This window comes from Triturus cristatus, chromosome 1_2, assembly GCF_964204655.1.
Source record: "Triturus cristatus chromosome 1_2, aTriCri1.1, whole genome shotgun sequence".
Taxonomy (NCBI): Eukaryota; Metazoa; Chordata; class Amphibia; order Caudata; family Salamandridae; genus Triturus; species Triturus cristatus.
In genome coordinates, this window is record NC_140580.1 from 1,007,791,940 (window position 1) to 1,007,816,798 (window position 24,859).

A 24,859-nucleotide genomic window follows, 5' to 3' on the forward strand; every position below is an offset into this window, starting at 1 on the left:
TCTCAAGGTACTTCCGCCTTAGTGATGAGAACTCCCAAGGGGTTGGGTAGCTCTCCCCACTTTCAGCTGGGGGGGACGCGTGTTAGACCTGTCAGCCCTTTGGGTGGTCCCTCCTCATCATTATTTATTTTGTCCCACTTTTGCCTCAAACCCTGTTTGAATTTTTCCTTTTTGGGAACCACCAGACTTTTTCGTGTTGCTACGGATTCAGGGAGCCATTTTAGCTACCCCTGAAACTTCTGTCTGAGGGCCTGGAGCACAAAATGGTGGCCACCTGTGACATCACCAGCATCCACTGGAACCTACCAGCACCTTCCAGAACATTCCAGGAGATTCCAGAACTCTGTGACAGTTGGAGACCGTTTAGAATGTTGGGAGGACAAGAGAGGCAGTTGGCAGTTGGAGCTGGCAGTTGGCACCTGACTGGTGAAGAGAGAGGAGCACAACAGTGAAGGAGGAAGGAGTGAAGCAGCAGGGGTGGAAACTTGTGCCTGGAGTGGGGTCCATAAACCCACCCTTGATACTTGTCCCTACTGATGGATCCCAGCCTATAGCCCTGTGTGGGAAGAAGACAGAAAAACTCATCCTAAGGACCTGAACAGCAGGAACAGGCCTTAGAAGCAGAAAGCAGCAAGATCCTGACCTGGAAACTGGTTTCCCTGGAGTCCGGCGTCGAGTAGCCTGAAGACCTGGAGCCCGAGGTGGAGAAGCGGCGCTGACTGAAGTAGCAGACGTCGTACCCGGAGCCGCCTGAGGTCGTGAGAGGGCGCCGACGGGGGTCGAGAGGAATGCCAGAGGTCGAGGAGGAAGTGAACCGAGGTCGAGCGAGCGGCGTCATCGGAGGAGTGAAGTCCGCCCTCCGGAGTCGTCGGAGACCGAGGTAGAGGAGCACCGGAGGTCGGGAGTGAGGATCGCACTCCGGAGTCGCCCGGAACCTGAGAGGAGGAGCACCGGAGGTCGGGGGTGAGGATCGCACCCCGGAGTCGCCGGAAGTCGACATCGAGGCCAGGCCGGCCGACGTCATCGGAGCCGAGAGCGCCATCGGACCGGAGCCGCCCGAAGTCGACATCGTGAAGAGACTGCCCGACGCCGTCGAATCGGAGGTAGAGATCGAACCGAGGCCGCCGACATCGGACCGGAACCGCCTACCGGCGTCGTCAAAGAACTGACATTGTGCCGAGGCCGCCGAGACCGAACCGGAACCGCCTCACGGCGTCGACACGACTCCAGCGGCGTCGGAACATCAGAAAAAGGGCAGTAAGTGGAGTAGAGGGCGCCTAAGGCCCTGTGGAGACCTGAGAGACTGCTCTAAGGGGCTAGGGAGGTGCTGAAACCCACCTGACTGTGCCTGGGGTGAACTGGGACTAACCTAGAGAGGTTGTGTGGAGAAGGAAAGCCAGGGCATTGGTATTCCCCCCTTTGATCTACCTCAGTTTAGGCCTCAGCCTTGTCCCAGCCAGGGAGAAGCCTCCCCCCTCAAGCCTTCCACAACCCTACAAGCTGTGCCTGGGCCCAATCAGCCCTTAAGAATTGTGAAGTGTCATCTGATTATATGAGGGGTGCTGTATACTTTTAATTATTTATTGGGGATACTGTATTTATTGAATTTTTATCTATTTATTGCTGCACTATATTTATAGGTCCACAGGACTTGTTGGTGTACAATATTTATTGATACAGTATTTATTGCCTCAAAGTATTTAATTGTCTGTATATATTGCACTTGTATTTATGCCCTGTTATTTATGATCACCCCTATTTATTTCATCAAACAGCCAATATTTATTTGACCTGCACTAATTGAAACTTGTATATTGTGATTGACCTATTTATTTTTCCAATCAGCAACTAAGAGAAAAAGATAAAGAAAGAATATTTTCATAATTTTTACGGTGTAGAGTCGTTTTTGGAACGGATGCACGCATGGTTATTGTATGGGTATATTGTATGCTTAGCACTGCGCCTGTTTCCTGACCACTCGAGCCAAGCTACCACAGTGTGTTCGAGGAGTCCACCACCACCCTGCGGAGTGGGAGTGGGCTGTTTCCAACAGGTGGGAAGACATCTAAGTCTCTTGAGAGAAGCCCACGTGTGAACAGTATTGGGCACTGGGGTTTGAGCTGCCCAGACACAACTATTCCATGTCCCCCTTTAAATGCCTATGTGGGTCTCATTATGCCACTTGTCTGTGATATTCCCCTGTCTATCATAAAAGCCAATTGAGCCCATTGACTGGACAGCAGTCTCCCTTTGAGGCTTCACCACATTCAGCCATTGCTTAAAACCAACAAGAAGGCCAAACAGTGACAACTGACGGTGGTTATGTGAAGAGAAGTATTTTTTCATCACTGCGCAGGACAACTGCAAAATTGCAAAAGTCCATCCAATGGTATGCAGTGGATGTCACGAGGTGCTCCTCAGAGTATCTTCCTGTGAGCGCCTAGGCCAAATGTGACAATGTCCTCTGCCCCTCTTCAGTACATCAAGGAGGGTCCATCTTCATCACCACATGATGAGGTGATTAACTTTGTTGATTCAAGGCACAAAGGAAAGGAGTATCTGACAGAGACATCCACCATGCTAGCAACTTCCTCCAAAAACTGCAAGCCACCGTGACATTCTACGCTATCACCATATTCTAAAGAAAATAGGTCTGATGTTAGCTGCTAAACCTTTGGATTTACCAATGCTTTTTTGTGTGAATGTTTTTGAATGAAGACAGATGGAACATGAGTGATCCAGTAGCAGTGTTGGGGGAGCTGCTGGTGCCTCACATAAGTAGAAAAGCATTGTCTATAAGTCAATACATGTATAAACATTTTTAAATGTCTAAGAATTTGCTGCACCAATAGTTCCTGGTACTGGAGGGGACTACATATTGTGTGGATGTGCACATTGTGCAAGAACAGAATGCCATCCCTCACAGTCAGGTAAGCCAATGTCTGAAGTGCGCTCACCCTTTGCCCCATGCTAGGTGTTGTGGTAGGTGGAATCAAAATTTGAATGACACTACAGCGCAACATGGATGAAGGCTGACTGAAAGCCCCTATAAGTAGACTATATATATATATATATATTACCTACTGGCGGTCGCCAGTAGGTAGTTATAGTTAGGACCCTGTTTCCATAGGAAAACCGCAACATTCTATTTGGAATAACTTTGGCGCCGTTCGACGAATCCTCGCGAAATTTTCAAAATAGGTGGGGCGCTACGCTCCGCTCCTACCCTGAAAGTCTCAGGGGGATTCGTCAAGCGGGGGCTGAGAAAAAAGGGGGGTCCCAAAACGCGTTTTTCCCATGCATTTTTCCATAGGACCTTTAGACACAGCTACAGCCCGAACGGCTGAACAGAGTTACTTGAAATTTGGCAGAGAGGTAGTCCTCAGGTCAAGGAAGTGCCTTTTGTAGGTCTGGTGTAAATCTGTTCAGTAGTTCCTGAGAAAATAGCATTTAAATCAATATATATATCTGTGGCAGCTTACGGTGCGCTTACCGTGCGCTTACGGTAAGCTTACCGTACGCGTACGGTGCCGTGCGCGAGCGCGAATCTGATTGGCTGTTAGATCTTAGTAAACATTCGAATCGGTCGAAACCAGGAAGCGGCGGCCGCCATTTTCTCTCTCGCACTCTGAGGGGGTTTGGAAAAACAAAGGGAAAAAACATGTAAAGGGGCTATTTAGACAGCTCCTAACCACCTAGCCTTGATGAAGGTGTCCCCCAAGACCCCCCAAGGCCAAAAAGTCAATTTTAATTTTTTTAAAATTCGCCGATTACGCGTACTGTACGCGCACGGTAAAAAAATTTTTTTTAAAAAAATGTATCCATACTCTCCCCACCCCGTGTGCAAACGGTTCCCGCAGGGCACCATTTGTGCATGGCATATGGAACAAATTTAGAAATTTAAAAGATTACCTTTCACAACGAAGCGCATAATATGTCCTCCATGTGCGCACGGTGCGCGAAGCGCATCGTGCGTACATGGCCCATCTAGCGTAACGTGGGCACGCGGTGCGCGTAGCGCACCGCGTGCCTACCGTGCGTGCACGGCACTAACTGCGTAAAGTGGGCGCGCGGTGCGCAAAGCGCACCGCGTGCTCACTGTGCGCGCACGGTGCGCGAAGCGCACCGTGCGTGCACGGAACGAACTGCGTTAAGTGGGCGCGCACGCCACGAATGGCGTAAAGTAACTTAGCATTTAAAAAACCGTACAAATTCACTGAAAAATCCATAGGTTTCACACACGTTATAGTTAGGAATTAGCATTTAAAAAACCTTGCAAATTCACTGAAAAAACCATAGGTTTCACACATGTTATAGTTAGCTGGACATTTTACTGATAAAAAACCATTGAAATTCCCCCGTTATAGTTAGTGCAGGCAACTATAACTCACGCGACCGCAATCCTCTGCTGATGACATATGTGTCTTTATGAAAAAAAAATATTTGTAATATATGTATAGCTAAAATTTAATGGAAGAAGACATGGGCAAATAAGTGTCTAAATACAGTATTAGCATCAGCAGAGGATTGCGGTCGCGTGAGTTATAGTTGCCTGCACTAACTATAACGGGGGAATTTCAATGGTTTTTTATCAGTAAAATGTCCAGCTAACTATAACATGTGTGAAAACTATGGTTTTTTCAGTGAATATATATATATATATATATATATATATATATATATATATTCACTTAAAAAAACATGGGTTTCACACATGTTATAGTTAGCTGGACATTTCCCTCATAAAAAACCAATGAAATTCCCCCGTTATAGTTAGTGCAGGCAACTATAACTCACGCGACCGCAATCCTCTGCTGATGACGTCAGATATTACATCACTGTATTTAGACACCTATTTACCCATGTCTTCTTCCATTAATCTTTAGCTATACATATATTACAAATATTTATTTTTCAGAAAGACACATATTTAATCAGTGATGTAATATCTGACGTCATCAGCAGAGGATTGCGGTCGCGTGAGTTATAGTTGCCTGCACTAACTATAACGGGGGAATTTCATTGGTTTTTTACGAGGGAAATGTCCAGCTAACTATAACATGTGTGAAACCTATGGTTTTTTAAGTGAATTTGCAAGGTTTTTTAAATGCTAATTCCTAACTATAACGTGTGTGAAACCTATGGTTTTTTAAGTGAATTTGTACGGTTTTTTAAATGCTAAGTTATGTATTTATTAATATATTTTTTTTCAGGTTCTTCACCGTGCGCGCATCGTGCGTGCACCGTGCGCGCGCTGCGGGCGCTCGGTGCGCTTCTCGCACCGAGCTCCCACGATGCGTTGTCCGTGCCGTGCGCGGACAGTGCGCGCACCCCGCGCTTTTTAAAAAAAAAATATGTTTCTTTCATCCTTGGGGGTCCTTCAGTGACCCCCTGTCAAAGGCTAGGCGGTCAGGAACTGTCCACCCTGCCCCCTTTTCCCATTTTCCACCTTTGTTTTTCACTGCCTCAGACTGCGAGAGACAAAATGGCGGCCGACACTTCCTGATTTCGACTGACTGGAATGTTTACTGTCATGTAACCACCAATCAGAATTACGCTCGCGCACGTCAGCGTGCGCGTACGGTATGCTTACCGTACGCGCACGGTGCGCGCCTATAGATATATATGTACTTTTAACTGAAATTTTCTCAGGAACTACTGAACAGATTGACTCCAGATATTCAAAAGGCACATCCCTGGCCTGAGGACTTTCTCTTTGCCAAATTTCAAATAATTCTGTTCAGCCGTTCGGGCTGTACCTTGGACTAAAGGTCCCTATGGAAAAATGCATGGGGAAAACGCGTTTTGGGACCCCACTTTTTTCTCGGCCCCCGCTTGACTAATCACCCCGAGACTTTCAGGGTAGGAGCGGAGCGGAGCGCCCCACCTATTTTGAAAAATTCGCGAGGATTCGTCAACCGGCGCCAAAGTTATTCAAAATAGAATTTTCAGATTTCCTATGGAAACACGGTCCTAACTATAACTATCTACTGGCGACCGCCAGTAGATAATATATATATATATATATATATATATATATATATATATATATAATATGTATTAAACCCAAAAGGTCTTGGCTAGCGACATACTAAAACACACACTGTCCCACTTACGCTGCCCTCTGAGGCCCCTCTTTGAGCCCATTCTCACAGATCCTCCCTAACAGAGAAGTCACACTCTCGCAGAACATCTCTTACTGACGCCTGCCATTTACACAATGTTGATTTATTTAGTGACCCATCATACCTACCGACCCTTAACTCTTCTCCATTCTGAGCACATTTTCCCTCCATAATAACAACCCACTTTTTTTAGAACGCCCATATTACAGACCTCAGCTCCTCCCAGAGGAGACACTTTCCCAATCTTCCCATACTTTTCTGGGTCCTTGTCAGATATCACTCGTGCAGAGCCAGGAAGTCTCTTCTCCGGGGGCCTCATCACATAAAGTGAGCACAGGAAGTGCTAATTTAAGACTTGTCTCTACCACAGTGTTAGACTGACCCATGCCTTAAAAGGTTGAAGAGGACCCTTAAGGGCATGTGCTGCATTCGGGTGGAAATGTAGCAGCTTTTGTTAACATTTGTAAATAAAAAATAATAATAATAACAACACAATAAACACACATAGCAACTTCACACAATTAAAACACACTAAAATACAAAAAAAGGTCAAAATGTGAAGAGAACAATCACTGTACAGCACTACTTCACATTGCAATTATGCACTACAAAAACAAAATATAAAAAACACAGCAAATGTGCAAACATTGTGTTCACAGGTTAGCACCGCCGGTATGTTGCTTTCAAAAGACAGTAGTAAATTGTGTGTGATTGGCCACCAAGGACGGGAAAATGTTTTGTGGTCCGGTCCTGGTCCTTGAATTCTCACATGACTCAGTTCAGGAGCTTTGGATGCTGGACAGCGCCCCTCGAGGAGAAGCGCGCGCACTGGGGCGCGGGCATGAGATTAACACGGCGTCGGAAAGAGCGCTTCAGGGCTGCCCGGTGTCAGGGAGCGCGCCCAGTAGCTGTACAGTTGTAGTTTTGACGTGCACGTGCGTTGGACAGAGTTGAAGAGCGCGATCGGACTGCAAAGTATTGGTTCTGTTCGCCGACCTGTACAGAACTCTAGAGCATGTGCAGCGCCTAGAGCCCCTCCACTCTTAACTTCCTTTACTCAGCGCTTTCCTTCTCTCTCCCATTTCCTAGGTTCTGTTCTCTTTAGCGCCACTACTTCCCTTCGTTCATTCTCTTTCCTTCTCGCATGAAGTTCATCTTTGCCCCTGCTGTTACTTCTCCCCTTCACCCTTCCTTCGTTTACTGTCCCTCCCCTACACTTTATGCACCCCCGCATCCCTCTGTCTTCCCATGGTTCTCTCTCCTTTACCCCCACCTCCCCCTCTGTGAACGTGAGTGTGCCTACGTGTGTGAGAGGAGGTGGGGGCAATGGCGGGTGGGGCGGAGGTCTGGGCCCTCAAACCTTCATCCAGTCTAATATTTCTCCCGGTAGCCATAGAAAACGGTAGAGGATGGGTGAGGCTAGGTGGGGGGAGGGGAGGGGTGGGGACATTAACCCCTCTGGTGCCGTTAACTTATCATAAATCACAACAGTGCACTCCCTGGAGGCCCTAATAAGACAACATCACAACTGAAACCTGCGGAGCGCGGGTGCTCCTAACTGGGGGATGCTGTCGCGACAGATGCGTCGACCCTGTTTATTAGCTGGTTTTCCTTATTCGGGGGAGGGGGAGCCGCACAATGCTGCCTAGAGAGATGCTGCCTGCCTCCCTGCCTGCAGGGGTTACTGGTCTAGGTGGAGTCGGCTGTGCATTGGCTGCGGAGCCTCACATGGGCAGGGTGGAGACTCGCACTGCGAGCGCTCCTCCTCGCATTCACCACCGGAGCGAGGAGCCCAGATACTGGGAGGGGACCCGGAACAGCAGCAGCACCCCACCACAGGGAGGGCAGGACAGACACCAGGGACAGGCTCCCCTGCTGCGAGCCCTGGCAGAACAGAGGAGGTCCAGCGCGCCGATCCCTTGCCAAGACCCGCAGCCTCCCGTTGCGTAAAATATACCGGAGGCGCATGATGACAAAGGGGTCAGGGGCCGGTAGAGACTCCTTCTCCGGCGTCTGAGCCTCATCCCTGATCCAGGTCAGCATCCCCGGGCTGTTCCACCTGGAGGCAGAGCCAGGCACTTCGGGACCCGCGGCTCGTCTAACCCCAGCTGATCATTTGGAGCATCAGTATCTTCTCCGGCATCACCGGCAGAATCAGGTACCTGGGTACCAACCTCGCCTACTGCATCCCTGCCAGACAATCCGTGGCACCAGGCTCTAATTCGGGCACCTAGCTACCAGCCGCTCCATCTGCGTCCCCGGCACATTCAAGCAACAGGGTACCAGTCTGTCTCCCTGCATCCCTGGCAGATCCAGGCACAAAGGTACCAGCCTCCCCTCATGCACCAACCTCTCCTGCATTCTGCATTCCTGACAGGATACCCGCATCTCCTCCTGCACCCTTGAGAGATGCAGACACGGTAACAGTATCGCCCATCCCTACATCTCCTACACCAAGGTACCAGCCTCTCCTCCAGCATCCCTGTCAGATCCAGGCCCAGGGGCGCCTGCATCTCCTGCATCCCTGCCAGACCCGGCATAGAGACACCAGCCTCTTCTGCATCCCTGGCAGATACGTTCACTGGGATACTATCGCCTGCTCTCACGCATCCCTCGCAGGTCCTTACTGCAGGGACAGCAGTCTTTCTCTTCCTACCTTACTGCCAGGCCCCGGCACCGTGGTACCGCCGTTTCCTCCTGGAGCCTGGACAGAGCAGGAGGACCACACTCCCCGCCTGCATCCCCCGAGAGACAGGATGGGAAAAGGACGAGCAGGGAATGATTTAATACCCCGTGTGTGATCCTTTCCCTCTGTGGATTATTTTCAGAGGCGAGGGGCACTTTGGGGAGATCTGAATGGTGTTTTGAATCCGGCAGACGCATCTTTGGGCATTGGGACATTTGGGTATTCTTCATTGTTGACTGGATCTTGCCTTGGCTCCCGCTTTCTACAACTCTGTTAATAGCAGCATTTTTTGTGTGCGAGCCCCTCCACCTCTGTGTGACCCACCCATTGAATGAAACGTGACAAGACCTGCTGTGTGCTGGCTCCAACCTTTCATCCCAGTCTGCCTTGGGCACTCCTCTAATACCCTCTATATACAGCTGTTGCATTGGCTCTACTTTCTGTAACCCTCCAGGGGAGGAGGTAAATTTGCTGCCCTTCTCTGTCCCCCAGGGAAGTCCTCCTGCACCCTAGGGGGGGATGCTCCTGTCTCCCCTTGCCTTGGATTCTCACTGCCAGTTCTCTGCATCCTCAGGATCATGGCTCGCTTTGGAGAGGATCTGCCCACTCGCTATGGTGGTGGAGGGCCAGCCGGCACGGCAGGGGGCCGGGGCAGCAGCCGCCAAGGAGGTCCCCAGCCTGGTGCCAGGGTGTACAAGCAGTCGATGGCCCAGAGGGCCCGGACCATGGCCCTCTACAATCCTATCCCTGTCAAGCAGAACTGCTTCACCGTCAACCGCTCCCTCTTCATCTTCAGCGAGGACAACATCATCCGGAAGTATGCCAAGAGGATCACCGAATGGCCATATCCTTTTCCAACATGGGGTACTGGGGACCGAATAGACACAGAGAGGTGGGTAGTTCTAGGCATGTTGTTGCAGAGAATGATGAATGGCTGTATCTCAGAGATGAGTTTGGTGTAGAAGGGCCATGCCAGAGATTCCTGAATAAACATATCCCAGAGATGAGTTTGGTGTAGAAGGGCCATGCTAGGGAATCAAAAATGGCCGTATCCCAGTGATGGGTTTGGTGTAGAAGGGCCATGCCAGAAAATCAAGAATGGTCGTATCCCAGTGATGGGTTTGGTGTAGAAAGGCCATGCTAGAGAATCAAAAATGGACATATCCCAGAGATGGGTTTGGTGTAGATGGGCCATGGCAGAAAATCACCAATGGTGGTATCCCAGAGATAGGTTTGGTGAAGAAGGGCCAAGGCAGAAAATCACAAATGGCCGTATCCCAGAGATGGGTTTGGAGTAGAAGGGCCAAGGCAGAAAATCACAAATGGCCGTATCCCAGAGATGGGTTGGGTGTAGAAGGGCCATGCCAGAAAATCACCAATGGTGGTATCCCAGAGATGGGTTTGGTATAGAAGGGCCATGCCAGAGAATCACAAATTGCCGTATCCCAGAGAAGGGTTTGGTGTAGAAGGGCCATGCCAGAGAATCACGAATGGCAGTATCCCAGAGATGGGTTTGGTGTAGAAGGGCCATGCCAGAGAATCACGAATGGTCGTATCCCAGAGATGGGTTTGGTGTAGAAGGGCCAGGCCAGAAAATCACAAATGGCCGTATTTCAGAGAGGGGTTTGGTGTAGAAGGGCCATGCCAGAGAATCACAAATGGCCTTATCCCAGAGATGGGTTTGGTGTAGAAGGGCCATGCCAGAGAATCACGAATGGCCAGAACCCAGAGATGGGTTTGGTGTAGAAGGGCCATGCCAGAGAATCACGAATGGCAGTATCCCAGAGATGGGTTTGGTGTAGAAGGGCCATGCCAGAAAATCATGAATGGCCGTATCCCAGGGATGGGTTTGGTGTAGAAGGGCCAGGCCAGAAAATCACAAATGGCCGTATTTCAGAGAGGGGTTTGGTGTAGAAGGGCCATGCCAGAGAATCACAAATGGCCTTATCCCAGAGATGGGTTTGGTGTAGAAGGGCCATGCCAGAGAATCACGAATGGCCAGAACCCAGAGATGGGTTTGGTGTAGAAGGGCCATGCCAGAGAATCACGAATGGCAGTATCCCAGAGATGGGTTTGGTATAGAAGGGCCATGCCAGAAAATCATGAATGGCCGTATCCCAGGGATGGGTTTGGTGTAGAAGGGCCATGCCAGAGAATCACAAATGACTGTATCTCAGAGATGAGTTTGGTGTAGAAGGGCCATGCCAAAAAATCACGAATGGTTGTATCCCAGAGATGGGTTTGGTGTAGAAGGGCCATGCCAGAAAATCACAAATGGCCGTATTTCAGGGATGGGTTTGGTGTAGAAGGGCCATGCCAGAGAATCCTGAATGGCTGTATCCCAGAGATGGGTTTGATGTAGAAGGCCCATGCCAGAGAATCACGAGTGGCCAGAACCCAGAGATGGGTTTGGTGTAGAAGGGCCATGCCAGAAAATCACGAATGGCTGTATCCCAGAGATGAGTTTGGTATAGAAGGGCCATGCCAGAGAATCACGAATGGCCATATCCCAGAGATGTTATTTTCTAATGCTTTAGAGTGGTGGGCGAAGATAGAATGGGTTGGTCAAGAGAGGTAATTCTAGCAAATCACTATGTCCATAACTATGTCCTTATCAGTTTTGGGTCCTGGGTACTGACTGGGAAATAAGGGAGATGGGTAGGTCTAGGCATGTTATTCCAGAGAATATAGAATGGCCATATCCCCTTCCATTGCTGGGGAGCAATGGGCAAAGGGAGATGGGTTTGGTCTAGAAGGACTATACCAGAGAATCAAAAATGGCCATATCGTTTCCAGTGTTGAAGAACATTGGGCAAAGATAGATAGGTTTGGTTTAGAAGAGTTATTCTAAGAGGATCACTGAATGGTGCTAACCTTTTCCAGTGTGGGCATACTGGGGACCGGGATAGAAGAGGTGGGTAGGGTATAGGAATGTAATTCTGTAGAATCACAAATGGCCATACCCTCTTCCAATGTTGGTGATTGATGGATAAAGTGCGGTGGGTTTGGTCCAGTGTGGGTTAGGAGTTACTGACTGAGGGATAAGGGAGGAAAGTAGGTTATAGGCACGTCACTCTAAAGATGCAGGAAAGACCATACCCTCTTTGAGTGCTGGGGAGTGAAGGGCAAAGGGCGATGGGCTTGGTCTAGAAGGGTCACGCCAGAGAATCACAAAAAATGTCATGGAAAGCCAATATCTTTGATCAATGCGGAGCACCGGAGGCAGATTTGTGGAGTTGGGGAGAGGGGGGGATGGGCTGGTTCTAGAAAGGCCATGCCAAAGGATCACTGGTCATATCCTTTTCTAGTTTGTCGAACTTGGGACAGCGGTGAAAGATTTGGTCTAGAAGGGCCGTTCCAAGAAGATAGCCAAATATCCTGTACCAGTGTGGTGGGGGCCAGTAGAAAATGTTGAGATAGGGAGATCTCATCAGTTATATAATCTGGAAAGATATCTGATTTTATTCCAAGTGAAGTACACTGAATGGCAATCCGCTTCACCATTGGGAGAACAGAGGAACAGGACTGAATATATGATCTGAAGGAGTCAATCAGAAACTCCAATAGGACAAGTGAATGGCCATCGCTGGTTTGAGGGTGACGTATTAAGGTACGGTTGAGGGAAAGAAGGATGAGTAGTAGTGCAACTCCAAATGGACATATCCTTTCCTAGTGTAGACATCCAGGGATAGATTGTGATGGAAAAGACGTCAAGGCGTGGATATGGCTGAGAAGGGTCATGCTAGGAGGATCACCAAATAGCGATATTTTTTTCTGGTGAACGGGGACAGGGATTGATTGCTAGGCTGATGGAGAACGAGTAGAGTCTAACGGGCTCATTGTATAAGTATTGCTGATTCACCATATGTGCAACCAATGTAGGTGATCGTGGCAAGAGCTGGGGACAGATGATGGGGATCGGAAGACCACTTGAAAGGGACCACTAATTGCACATCTCTGGGGCAGAAGAGGTGGGCTTTTATGCAGTCGGTGGAACTGAGCTGAGAAAGAGTTATTTCAGCTGGATTACCAAATGGTTGCATCCTGGTGTGGGATAGTAAATGGGTCGATTGAGAAGAGAAATTGTGTAGGGTCTTCTAGGATCTGTGGGTCATTCGAAGAGGATAATCAAGTAAGATGTCCCTTACTTGTGCATAGGCACCGACAGATGGTAGGGCTGAGGTGGGCAATCGAGATGGTCTGGATGGATCAGGCTGTTTGGGAAGGGGCTGGAGCCGAGACTGAGGGGAGGGTTTGGAGTCTGGCTTAAGAACAGGACTTGGATTTGGGACAGGGGTTGGCTCCAGACTTAAAGCTTGTAGCAATTTAGAAGCAGGGGCCGGAACCATGCTTTAGGGCGGGGGAGAATGGCAGTCAGGTCTGAGGGTACAGGCCAGAGCCAGATCTGTAGGTACAGGCTGGAGCCAGGCACAGGGGCCGGAGGAAGGCCTGAAGGAAGGGTTTTGATTTAGACTGAGGACTATGTCTAGCGACAGACCTAAGTGCATGGGTTGTAGCAAGGCCTAAGGGAAGGGGTAGAAACGAGGTCTTGGGCACAGGCAGAAGTTAGACTGGGCAGAGACTGGATTCAGGACAAGGGGCAAAACTTGAACCAGGTAGGAGGGCACAGGCTGGAGCCAGGCACACCGGCAAGCGTTATAGTCATGCACGGGGCAGGGAGATGTCCATTGCTAGAACCTAGGGCAGGTGTTTTAACAAAGCATGGTGAAGAGACTAGAGCAAGGTATTGGGTCTATGTTGTAGTTACGCCAGCAGAAGATCGAAACAGGTTCAAGGGTTCGAATTGGTGCCAGCGGAGGGACTGAACCAGCAGGGATTGGAGCTGGAAACAAGGGCAGGGCTGGGACCAGGCCAGCGTGCAGGGGCTTGGCCAGGGTCAAGGCAAGAGAAGGGCCTGGAGCAAGGCCTGAGGACCGGAGCTAGAACCAGGCCTGAGAAACGGAGCTTATGGAATTCTAGCGGACGGGCCCCGGGGATTCATTCAGAGTAGGTTGTGGAGAGCAAGGGCTAGGCCGGAGGACTCCAGAGGATCTGAGAGTGACTTCTTTCTCAGGACAAGAGATGTTGGGTCAATGGAAGGGTCACTGCATTTTGACTCCGGGGTGGTGAAATATATTTGGGTACTTTCTTAGTGCAGAAGTGTGATATTGGGGCGCCACAGCACGTGCGGAATTAAATGTGGCACAAAGGATGTGGGGTCAGGCGTGCATGCAGGACTGCAATGAGCACAGCCTGAAGAGACGATGGGGCCTTCTGTGCCATCACCCACATATGAGTTTGGTATGTCCCGCCTGCTCTGGCAGAGAATACTCATTGGAGTGAGCCTCCGGATGCCAAGGCTGGGCCCAGATCCCGGCAGTGGGGACTGGCGCTTGACTCCATGGCCTGGAAGCAACAAGATGGAGCCGGGAGGCGTCACTGCACCGTTGCATTTCACATATATATGTATGTATGTTGTGGGCAGAAATGCTTCTGTACTGAAGACGGGGGCGCACGACCCTTGGCGGAGCCTTGGGTGATGTTCAGTGGCCGGCACCACAAGACGCGCGGCCTGCCCGGGGAGCGCACCGTATTCTCGGTATTGTAGGCCCGAGGAAGGCGCCGCTGCTGCAGCGGCCTCTTCCCCCGCAGGGCTGCTCTGCTCGCTTCCGCGGGCAGAGGGGCGACTGCGCTCAAGGATCCTTTGTCCAGTGAAAGCAGGGGCAACACCGCTGCCTTCCGCCACCTGTGGGGTCTTCCTGTGTCCGTCAGCCTAGGCAGGCTGCGGGGCTCTTCTCCCCCACCTGAGCCCACCGGTGCGGACTCCCTACTCCCCCGTCACCTAGCAGCGGGGCGGCGTGGCAGGTCTTCGGATTTCCCTCAACGGATGCGGGGGCTCTGTGTTTGCCCCAGCATAAGACCCTTTGATGGATATCTGGGGGCGACTGGCGTTGCTCTGCCCGTTTGTAGCCTGAGGCCTCTATATTTCCCCCAGTATTCGCCCTGGGTGCCAGGGCTCCCGAGGGCGGCCTCCCGGCCCTGCCCTCGCCGGGCTTTGAGGGCCGTCTGTATACCAACAGCTCGTCAACCTCAGGGGGTTGCTCCTTTAGGGGCGCGCTCCCCCAGAAGGCGTCTTCCTCTGGCTCTGCAGGACCTCATGGCCCCCGTGTCTGAGGGATGCTTGTTTGAGGGTTTGAATTCCCTCGCTTGGACATAGGGGGGGGGGGGGGGGGGAGCATTTCTGGTTCGTAAGCCAGGGTTTTATGTGTGAATTTCGGGCTGCCTTCCCCAGCACGTCTGCCTCCGTGCCAGCCCCGGCAGTGATGTCTCTGGGTGACTGATGGCACGCTTTCCTCAGCAGGACTGCCTCTTGCCACCCTGGGTACCGGCCGGGTTATGTCTGACTGGGCGATGCGCTTCCTCAGCACGGCTATAGGGTCTCACTGTGTCACACCGATATTGGCTGAGTGCCTGGCGGAGGGCTCGCTTCTGTAAGGCTGCCCGGGGTGGGGGTTGCGCAGCGGCCCGCCCCCTTGAGGGCGGCCGCCTTAGTGCCACAGGAAGGCACAGGGGTGGGAGGTCGTGTCCCTGGGCTTGACCTAGGGAGACCCCAGTCAGGTAGCTGCTTCCGGCGGGGAGGAGCCAAGGGGGGGGTACATATTCGGTCCCCGCCCCCTCCTCGCCCTCTTGTCCGCTCGTTTGCCTTGCCCGCCCATCCGCTTACCCGGCATCAGGAGGGACAAGAAGGGGGGGGGAAGGTTTTTCTAACAACTTTCACTTTTGTGTTGCAGGAGGAGTTACAGGGCGATCCAGGGTCTGCACATACCAAGGGGTATAGCATGCAGCAGCACCGTGTGGTGCTAAGCCAGGATACCCAGGGATCTTTTAGCGTGTCCACTGGAAGACCTACGGCGCCCCGCTAACCGACAGGCGGTTGTGGGTCTGAGCAACCGGGGGCTGCCATGTATGCTCCGCCCACCCATCACGGGGGGGCGTGGTGAAGCATGTGGACTGGAGGTCCACGGATGGGAGGGGTGGACCCTCCCAACATTTGGTGGTCACCAATTGGCGTTGCCATGGTGACTCTAGGCTTATCAGACGGGCAGGCGGCATGGGGCTGGCCTGCCCTGGGATCGCCCGTAAGATAACCCACCGTGTTTGCATATTTATTATGCTAATAAACCTGCAGCAATATTTCTCCACTTACATTCAGTGTCATGTGTTTTATTATGAGTATGTACTGATGTATGCTATGATAACGGTTGCCGATATTGGCACTATTCAGCATGGCCGACTACGTGCCACTCCCGGGCATTGGGGTCTGGAGGGCTCGATTCCTCAGCAGGCCTGCCCCCGTGCCACCCTGGGTTTCGGGGTCTATGCCTGACCACTGTCGGTTGGGGGCCTGGCTGGAGGGGCTCTGTTCCTCCCCGAGCTGCCCCGGCGCTATCGACCAGCCATGGATACCAGTGTGTTTTCGCAGCAGAGTTCCTTTGTCTGACCACGGCGGTGCTCCCCTGCCGTGCCCCGACTCCTCTGCCACCAGCAGTGCTTTCGTAGAGAGCGTCTCCAGGGAGCACGTTGTTTTCTTCCCCTGTGCAATCACACACACCTATTGATCCTGCGTTAGCGCCAGCCAGAGAGGCCTAGATGGAGCCTAGCAACCACGCGGCTGCCTCCCCCACAGGCCTGCTGTACGCCACCGGGCCGCTCTGCTCACACAGGCCACTCTCCGAAAAACACCCCCAACCCCACAACACCAGGCCTGCTCTGTCCACAAAGGGATGTACCATTGTGCAGCTGAGAATAACTGGACCCTCTGCGAAGGCTCCCAAGTATCGGAGCTATTCAGAGGCCTTGGGCTGCAAGGGGCCTTGCGGGACGCCCCTAGGCGGCACCCTGTCCATTGCTCGCGCATGCGCGTGTCTGCGTGTACTAGGCATTAAGCTACATCAGTGACAGAGGGAACAGGTGTCGTTCTTTCCTATTTACAGTCTAAGACAGTTGATGTCGACGTCATTAGCGAACGCTGCTGCCCTTGGCTTGCACTCTTTGCTACGCCTGGCTTTGCCATTGCTACTACTCCAGGTCTCGGCGCATAAAGGCATTGGCAGTAACAAAAACAAAACAAAAAAATAGGAGACTCCGGAATGGTTAGGGGTCAACCCGCTTGCGTCTGCAGTGGGCCAAAGAGGGCCACGTGCAACTTCTGACACCCTGTGACGTTTTGGTGATTCGACGTCCTTGCGTTCTCCTGGCCTCGCTCCAGATTTAAAGTACATTCAGCCCCCATAAGAAGGTATGTCTCGCGCGTGCACCTGAAGGGCGCGCGTGCCCTGGTTTACGAAGAAACAGCCTGGCCCCTCCGCCCTCATTGGACGCATAGTGCAGCATAGCCGTCTCTGAGACAACCGAGAAGAGTTCCGGACTGTTATGCAACGGGCGAGATTTACTACTCGAGGTTATCAGGCACAGCCCGGGCTCCCGCGAGTAATCAGCCTGTTTGTAACTGGGCCTGTTTGTGCCAGCTGAAGTCACGCGCTCTTTTTCACCAGAGCCGAGCCTTGCAGCCCGTCTCTCCCCATGGCAAGCTCTCTCAGCGGCAGACAGGGGGCGCCCTGCCCACTGGTGCCAGCCGGTCCTCCTGGCTTCAAGCTACACTTAGCGCGAGCTTCTCAAGCAGAAAATGCACGCGCAGCTCCACTCTGTTAATGGCCTGTGCGCAGCCATAGGGGAGGCAGCGACGCGAAACACCTGCTTCTCGGCTCTTTGTATCAGTCTCAGGCGTTAGTCTGAGCACGCTGTCGCAGACCCTGTCATATGGATGCCCTTACACGATGCTTGGACCGAGTCATAATTATTTAGGAATAAAAGAGGTACTCCTTTTATTCTTTCTGTCCTTTAAGACATCCACTTCACATTGATTGGTGGGTCGAGTTTTAAGTTGACAGGTTCGGAGTAGCGTGTCAACCGTGCAGCGCCTCGTCAGAGAAAGGAAGCGCTATATAAATGTAATTTCAATAAAACGCACCTTGAGATCTGGGAGTTACTGTTTTTCGTTACCAAACAGGGTCTCGTTTGCAACAAATGTGGGACATATATTCGGAGAAATGATTTTTTCCTTGAAACTTAATTTATTGAAGAATAAAAAGCGGACGGTTGAGTATGGGGGCATATGGTTTCTCCTGGCTCTGAGATAGCTGAATAGACTAGCTTATGGGGCAGAAGGCGGTGCAGTAGATACGCGTCTATGATGTGCCCAGGCACAGGCAGTACATTCCTGGAAGAAATTTGACTTGTTTTTAGGTATGCTGGACTGCGATGACACTATTCTGAAATTTGAGGTGCTTCCGGGGGTGCTCTCTGGCCCCTTTTTAATCTCCTTGGAAGGGGCTCTACGAAGTTTACTCCATTCTATTCTCCTGTGGGCTTGCGTCCTGAAACAAAGCCCTTTCTCGTCAGAGGACTTAAATTCTCAGAAAAACAAAGTCATAGAAACTTGTTTCTGCGAACCCCAATAATCAAAAACCCAGTTAGTGAAAAAAAAAAAAATCAAAGGAAACACAGTTTGGTCCAAAACAATAGCAATAAAGAAAAAGAAAAACAGTTACAAAATAACATAGATTTATAACTGTTTTAAAAGGAAAACATGTTGACCATATAGAGAGCACCAGGTTAGAGAACATACTTTCCATGTTAAAGCTTAAAAAAGAGATAAGGAGACAAAGATAGAAGGGGCAGGGTAAGGAAATGGTTATGATAAGGAATGAGGAGAATAGAACGAAACCCACTAAAAATGGATAATAACAGCAACACAAGGGAAACAGATTAATTTAAAACATGGGTGAAGGAGGGTGATCTGGTGCCCCCCCCCCCTCCCAAAAAAAACCCCCAAAAACCAAAGGGATGTCCAAAAGGAAAAGAGGGCATATGCAGAAAGTAGGGACATTGGGAAGCAAACATCTGTAAAACAAGGGAATGGATTGGTGGTCATACCAGAACAGCAGTACAACAAAGTGAACCATCAGCTAGTAATAGATTGTGTGAAGGGAAGGACGTTGAAGGGAAAACGATCTACACATCCCGTGTAATAATAGAAGGTGAAAACTCATTTTAAAGTTTAAAGGCATTGACACTTTAATAAGGATGCAAAAGGCATTTCCGACAAAAAGGACCTGCTATTATTTATTTTTCTAACCAATGGCAAATGTCACTCCTCTTGAACATTTCCGTTCGGTCGTTTAGTTGAAATAGTTTCTCAGAACTGGTTCTTTGATTTTTCATTCATATGGAATCACCGACAAGCTATTTCTTCAGCTCTGAAGATATTTCCTGAAACTTAGTCCTTCATAGACCTCTGTGGAGGGTCTTTCTGAAATGTAGACCTTTTCTTTCACCTCTGGCGGTGCTTCCTGGAGCCTGGTCCTTTTTAATCTCGTTCAGAGATGCGTCCTGAAACAAAGCTCCCTGTAGTCTTCCTGAAAGAGCACCCCAAAACGCAGGCCTGTGGATGTGAGAGCCTTCCTGGAATTAGCACTTTGTAATCTCCTCGGGAGTTGCTGTCTGAAATATCGTCCTTTTTAGTCTCTTCTGGAGGTGTTTCCTTTCCTGACACGCACCTTCTTCTACTTACCTTCTGAAAGGAGTTCAGGAAACTTGGCCCTACATATTGTTTTCTAGGGAGAGGAGAGTGTGCAGCGACCAGAGCTGCGGACTCCGGAGCTGGGGATCTGGGTCCAAGTCTCGGCGCAACTTCCTTTGATTCTGGGCAAACCACCTAATCTCCCTGTGCCCATGGGCAGTGCCTGGATACCATCACAGGAGATAAGCCGCGCTATATAAATCTGCAATCTCTAGAGTTGGTTCCTGAAACGCACCCTTTTATTCACCTCTAAATGCAGTCCCTGAAACATTTATTGCCTTCTGGAAGAGCTTGTTGAAACTTGGCCCTACATATTGTTCTCTAGAATTGTTTCCTGAAATATAGCCCTTTTATTCACCTCTGGAGGTGGTTCCTGAAACATAACCATTTTAGTCTCTTTTAGAAGTGCTGCCTGATACCTGGCCCTATATATTGTTCTCTAGAGTTGTTTCCTGAAATGCACCCTTTTTGTTCACCTCTCGAGGGGGTCCCTGAAACATAAACCTTTTACTCTCTTCTGGAAGTGCCGGCTGAAACCTGGCCATGTCTATTGGTAGCCAGAGGCAAGGTTAATACCCATAAAATGTGCAGAATAATTTAGAAGCTCGATTAGACAAACCCCCCCCCCCCCCACTCAGAGTAGAGATAATGCGCAGGAGGTAAGTGAAAGATGCACTTAGGACCTCACCCAGATCTGATGCCACTTGTAAAATATGGTAAAGTGCAAGTACCAACCGGTGGTAATACACCACACAATACAGGCGGAGAAAATAGTGCCCCTGTTGGAATCCACTCTGCCAGGTGACTGCAGAATGAGTGCTGGTTAGTAGCTTGTTACCAGTGCTCATCATAACAGATTACAAGGCAGCTCTCGAGTGGTAGCTTTTAGCACTGAACAAGAAGATGCGCTCTGAGTTGACCTCATAAAGGCTCGCAGTTAGAGCTAGGGACACTGCGGGAAGTTCTGGTCGCTGCCCGCTCAGATGGTGACAGAGTGGGTTTTGCCACACGGTTCCTACCTGTGCCGTGTGTTTTCGGGAGGGGGTTTGAGATGTTCCCTGGCATATGCAGCTAGTACAGGGTTGTCACTCAACTGTTGAGCATGGGGGCACTGTGCAACTCTCTGAAACGGCGCACCCATGCATGTGCTGATGGGGCGATGATGCCATATAGCCAAGTGCATCTGTACTGCATAGTGTGTCCATATGCCACTGCACGTCTATGACTCTACATGTATGTTCTGCACACTGCGTCCTTATGAAAGTATACACGAATGATTTAGTGTGTCTGTATTGCAGTGTATTCATACGATAGTACACATGTATGACTCAGTGTGTCTATAGAGCATAGTGTTTCTTCTGATAGCGCACATGTATGACTCAGTGTGTCTACACTGCATAGAGTGTCCTCATGATGGGGTACCCCTGTGACCCCATTTATCCATGCACTTTTATGTTCATAATCCAGGGTGTTTGCAATAAAGTGTACCTATTTGACGTCACATGCCTGTACAGCATCATGTCTACTCTGCATTGTGGTTCTTTGGCATAAGAGTGCAAGTAGTAGTTGGCTCAGGTAATGCAGGGTGCTAAGGTAATGCAGGGTGCTAAGGTAATGCAGGGTGCTAAGGTATTACACAGCACTCAGGTAACAGGAGGTGCTCAGGTAATACAGCATGCTCAGGTATTGGAGCCCATTAAGTAATGGAGGGTGCTCAGGTAATGCAGGTCGCTTAGGTAATGCAGTCAGCTCAGTTAATGCAGGCAGCTCAGTTAAGACAGGGTGATCAGTTAATGCAAGTCGTTCAGATAATGCAGGCAAATCATTTAAGACAGTGTGCTCAAGTAATGCAGATCAGTCAGGTAATGCAGGCTGGTCAGTTAATGCAGTGTGCTCAGTTAATGCAGGTCCTTAAGGTAATGCAGTTTAATCAGGTAATACAGGTCGCTCAGGTAATGCAGGATGCTAATTTAAGGCAGGGTGCTCAGGTAATGCAGAGCACTCTGGTAATGCAGGTCGCTCAGGTAATGCAGGTCACTCAGGCAATGCAGAACGTTCACTTAAGACAGGGTGCTCAGGTAATGCAGGACGCTAATTTAAGGCAGGGTGCTCAGGTAGTGCAGAACACTCTGGTAATGCAGGTCGCTCAGGTAATGCAGGTCACTGTGGGGACGTAGGTTGCTGAGGTAATCCAGGTAGCTCTGCTGATGCAAGATTCTCAGGTGGTAGAAGGTCGCTCAGGTTATGCAGAGTCCTCAAGAAGGTAATGAAGGTCGCTCCGGGTAGTGCGGTAATGTAGGTTACATTCTTAAAGCAGCCTCTGAGGTAATGGAAGTGGCTCTGGCAACACATATCTCTCAGCTGATACAGGATGCTCATATAATGCAGGCTGCTCAGGTAATGCAGGCTGCTCAGGTAATGCAGGCTGCTCAGGTAACACATGATTCTAAGGTTATACAGGGTCCCCAGGTCATATATGTGGCACTGGTAATCGAGGAGGCTTAGGTATGACATGGTGCTACGGTAATGCAGGGCGCTGATATAATGCAGGTGCCTGAGTAAGAAAGGTTGCACAGGTAATATGATGCCCTCAGGTAATCAAGTACTAGAGGATGATCAGGTAATAAGGAGTCGTCAGGGACTAGAAGGTCCTCAGACAATACATGGACCTCAAATACTAAGCGATTTTCAGGTGATACAGGGTTGGGGGGGTGGCGATGCTTAGATTTGTGGTGACCCCGGTGTTTGGCAGAAGGTTCTGAGATTGAATCCACCTGGGGATGGTGCATGGTTGGGAGTTGTGTGTAGTCTGGTTTCATCAGCCAGTTTCTTCCTTAACCTTCTTACTCCATTCGAATATATGATTCTAGCCACCATCATAGCCAACTGCATCGTGCTGGCCCTGGAGCAGCATTTACCAGAAGGAGACAAGACTCCCATGTCCGCGCGGCTGGTGAGTACTGCATGCTTGTGTCTCCTGTCTGTGGTTGGTGTTTTTTGTGTATAACGAACTGTCCTTGCGCTCATGACTACATCCCATATCCACAGATTTCTCCTTGTGCTCATGACTACACCCCATGGTATATCCGCACAAGTCACTACAAGCCTTCCATGTAGTCAGAGACCAACGAGGCTTCAGGGCCTGTGCCAAGTGGGCCGAGAGGTTCAGTGACCTGGACTCTGCCGAATGTGGGCAGGCGCTTCCACGGATGCACTCTGTTTTTTGAGGGACAATTACAATCCTATAGGAAGTGCTATACATGGTAGGACCAAGGATACATAAAAAGCAAATCTGCGAGCTGGTTACGTAAAGCTGTGAGGTTGCATTGATGTTTTGAGGATGATGAGCGAAGGCAAAGAAAAATGAAGTATATACATTAGTAGGATAGAGGCTGCCAGGGTTGTAGGGTGTATAGGATGTCAGACGTTGAGAAGGAACAGGCTACTAGTGGTGGTAAGTCGCATGCATTCGGAAGACAATGGTGGAAGGGCCATGAGTAGCGTTGTGTTATGATGACAAGATACAGCATCACAGTGGATTCAGGAGTAGTGTAGTGTTGTGATAGTGCAGTGATAAGGATCTTGAGCTGAAAAGGAAGGAAGTGTGGAGTTAGTTTAGTAGTAGTATAGTTTTGGAGGTAATATACAGAGATGTGGTTGAGTTCATATGGTAGTGAACTGTGGTAGGTTTAGGAGTAGACTAGTGTTTGAAGTAGTGTAGGTATGGGAAGCAGCGGGGACCGAGAAAGAAGGAGATAGTGGTAGGTTTATGAGTACTGTACTGTTTGAGGGAGTGTAGTGAAGGTCAGCAGCATGGGCTGTGAAGGAATGGAATAGAGGCATGTCTACAAATAGTGTAATGTCTGAGGAGTAGTGTAGTGAGTGAAAGCAAGTAAACGGAAGGTAATGGTGGTAGGTTTAGCAGTAGGGTATTCTTAGACATAGCATATGCCAGAGGCACAGTTGAGTTAAGATTTAAGGCACATGTTGTAGGAGTAGAATAATATTTCACAAACTTGGGTGGGGGAAGTGGTAGAAGTGGAATGGTTGATAAGGGAATACATGTTGTAGGTTTAGGAGCACTGTAGTGATTGACAATGTGTAGGCATGGGAAGTAGTAGTAGACGAGAAGGGAAGAACTGGTAGTAAATTGAAGAGCACAGTAGTAAGTGAGGTACTGCCATTAAGATTTGGGATGCAGTAGTTGCTAAGAAGATAAAGTATAGTTGTAGGCTCAGGAGTAGTGTATTGATTGGGTGGTAGAGGGAAGACGGTATATTGATCGGCAGTAGAGGGAGGGGATGTGGAAAGGACAGACAAAAGGATGGTTGTAGGTGAAGTTGATGGTGTTAGAACTAGTGCACGTTGGATAACGCGTGTAACTTGAAGCAAAAGGTGGACATAGGATGGGACGGCAGTGTCAATTATGAAGCTTTTTGTGGTAGATAGTAATGGAGAAGCTTCTAAAAGGTTGCGAGCGAGGAACTGGAGAGGTGGAGGGGATGGGGGGGTGTCAGAAGGGAACCTAAATGGGAGAAGCATCTCACAGCAAATGGCTCGAATATTGTACTAAATGGTACTTCAAAGATTACCCTAAAAAATTCACACTCCATAAATACTGTAATCCAAAAAATTCTCGCCTGGTCTCACCTAAGGGGTATGGCCTAATTCTGGTCCAGTCAAACTGTAAACAAAAGAACAGCTGTGTATACAATGATATACTATTTCTCAATAGAGCCAGAAGATTAGTTCTGTAAAAACGGCCACAGAAAATAAAGAAATAACCCGAAATATGTGGTGGCATACGTGCTTGGCTTTCACAGAAAATATAAATTATTGATTTCTAGTGCTGGTGGTGCTTAAGAAAAAAAGACTAGGCTCAACATAGAACCTCCCTACAGATTCTCAAAATGGCGGCCTCCCTGTGACAACCCCTGAGTCTCTGACCTGGTGTTGCCTGGAGGCTGGGTCGGGAGCTTGTTCCCTTGAAGGGCTTTCCTACTGCATTTTTGATCACTCGTATTACCACTCTCTCCCCAACAGTGGTGACGATGTTTCCTCCGACCCTCCCCCCATCCCTTCTTCAGTTCTACTTGGAGTTTCTGTGTTTCTGCTCTGACCCTCCACATGACAAAATATGCCTAGGGACCACGCGCCCAATAGGTCTGTGGCGGGGCTGGTTATGGGAAGCCACGCCTCCTCAGCAGGCTTCTCAGGAGGCCTCACTTGACATGAACTACGCTAGGTTCTTGCCAGGGCACAACCAAAACATGAAAGACCGAGGGCGGTGGAGGCAGCTTGGAGGGAAGGACCCCAGGGTGGAGGACAGAGGGTGGGCAGTCGGTAGCAGTTCTAGGGAAGAGAAAATAGGGTTGGATGAGTGTGGAGCTCTTGAATATGTTATAA

At 49.8% G+C, this 24,859-nt stretch overlaps 1 protein-coding gene across 1 annotated transcript in view; it reads left to right on the top strand.

Annotated features, from left to right (window-relative positions):
* The first annotated feature begins 9,075 nt into the window (after positions 1-9,075).
* The window catches only part of CACNA1B (calcium voltage-gated channel subunit alpha1 B), a 1,044,174-nt gene continuing 1,028,390 nt past the window's right edge, over positions 9,076-24,859 (top strand). The window contains exons 1-2 of the mRNA XM_085611669.1: positions 9,076-9,655; positions 22,301-22,406. Of these exons, the coding sequence (XP_085467795.1) occupies positions 9,390-9,655; positions 22,301-22,406 (372 nt within the window). The 5' untranslated portion in view covers positions 9,076-9,389. The remainder of the gene's footprint in view (positions 9,656-22,300; positions 22,407-24,859) is intronic.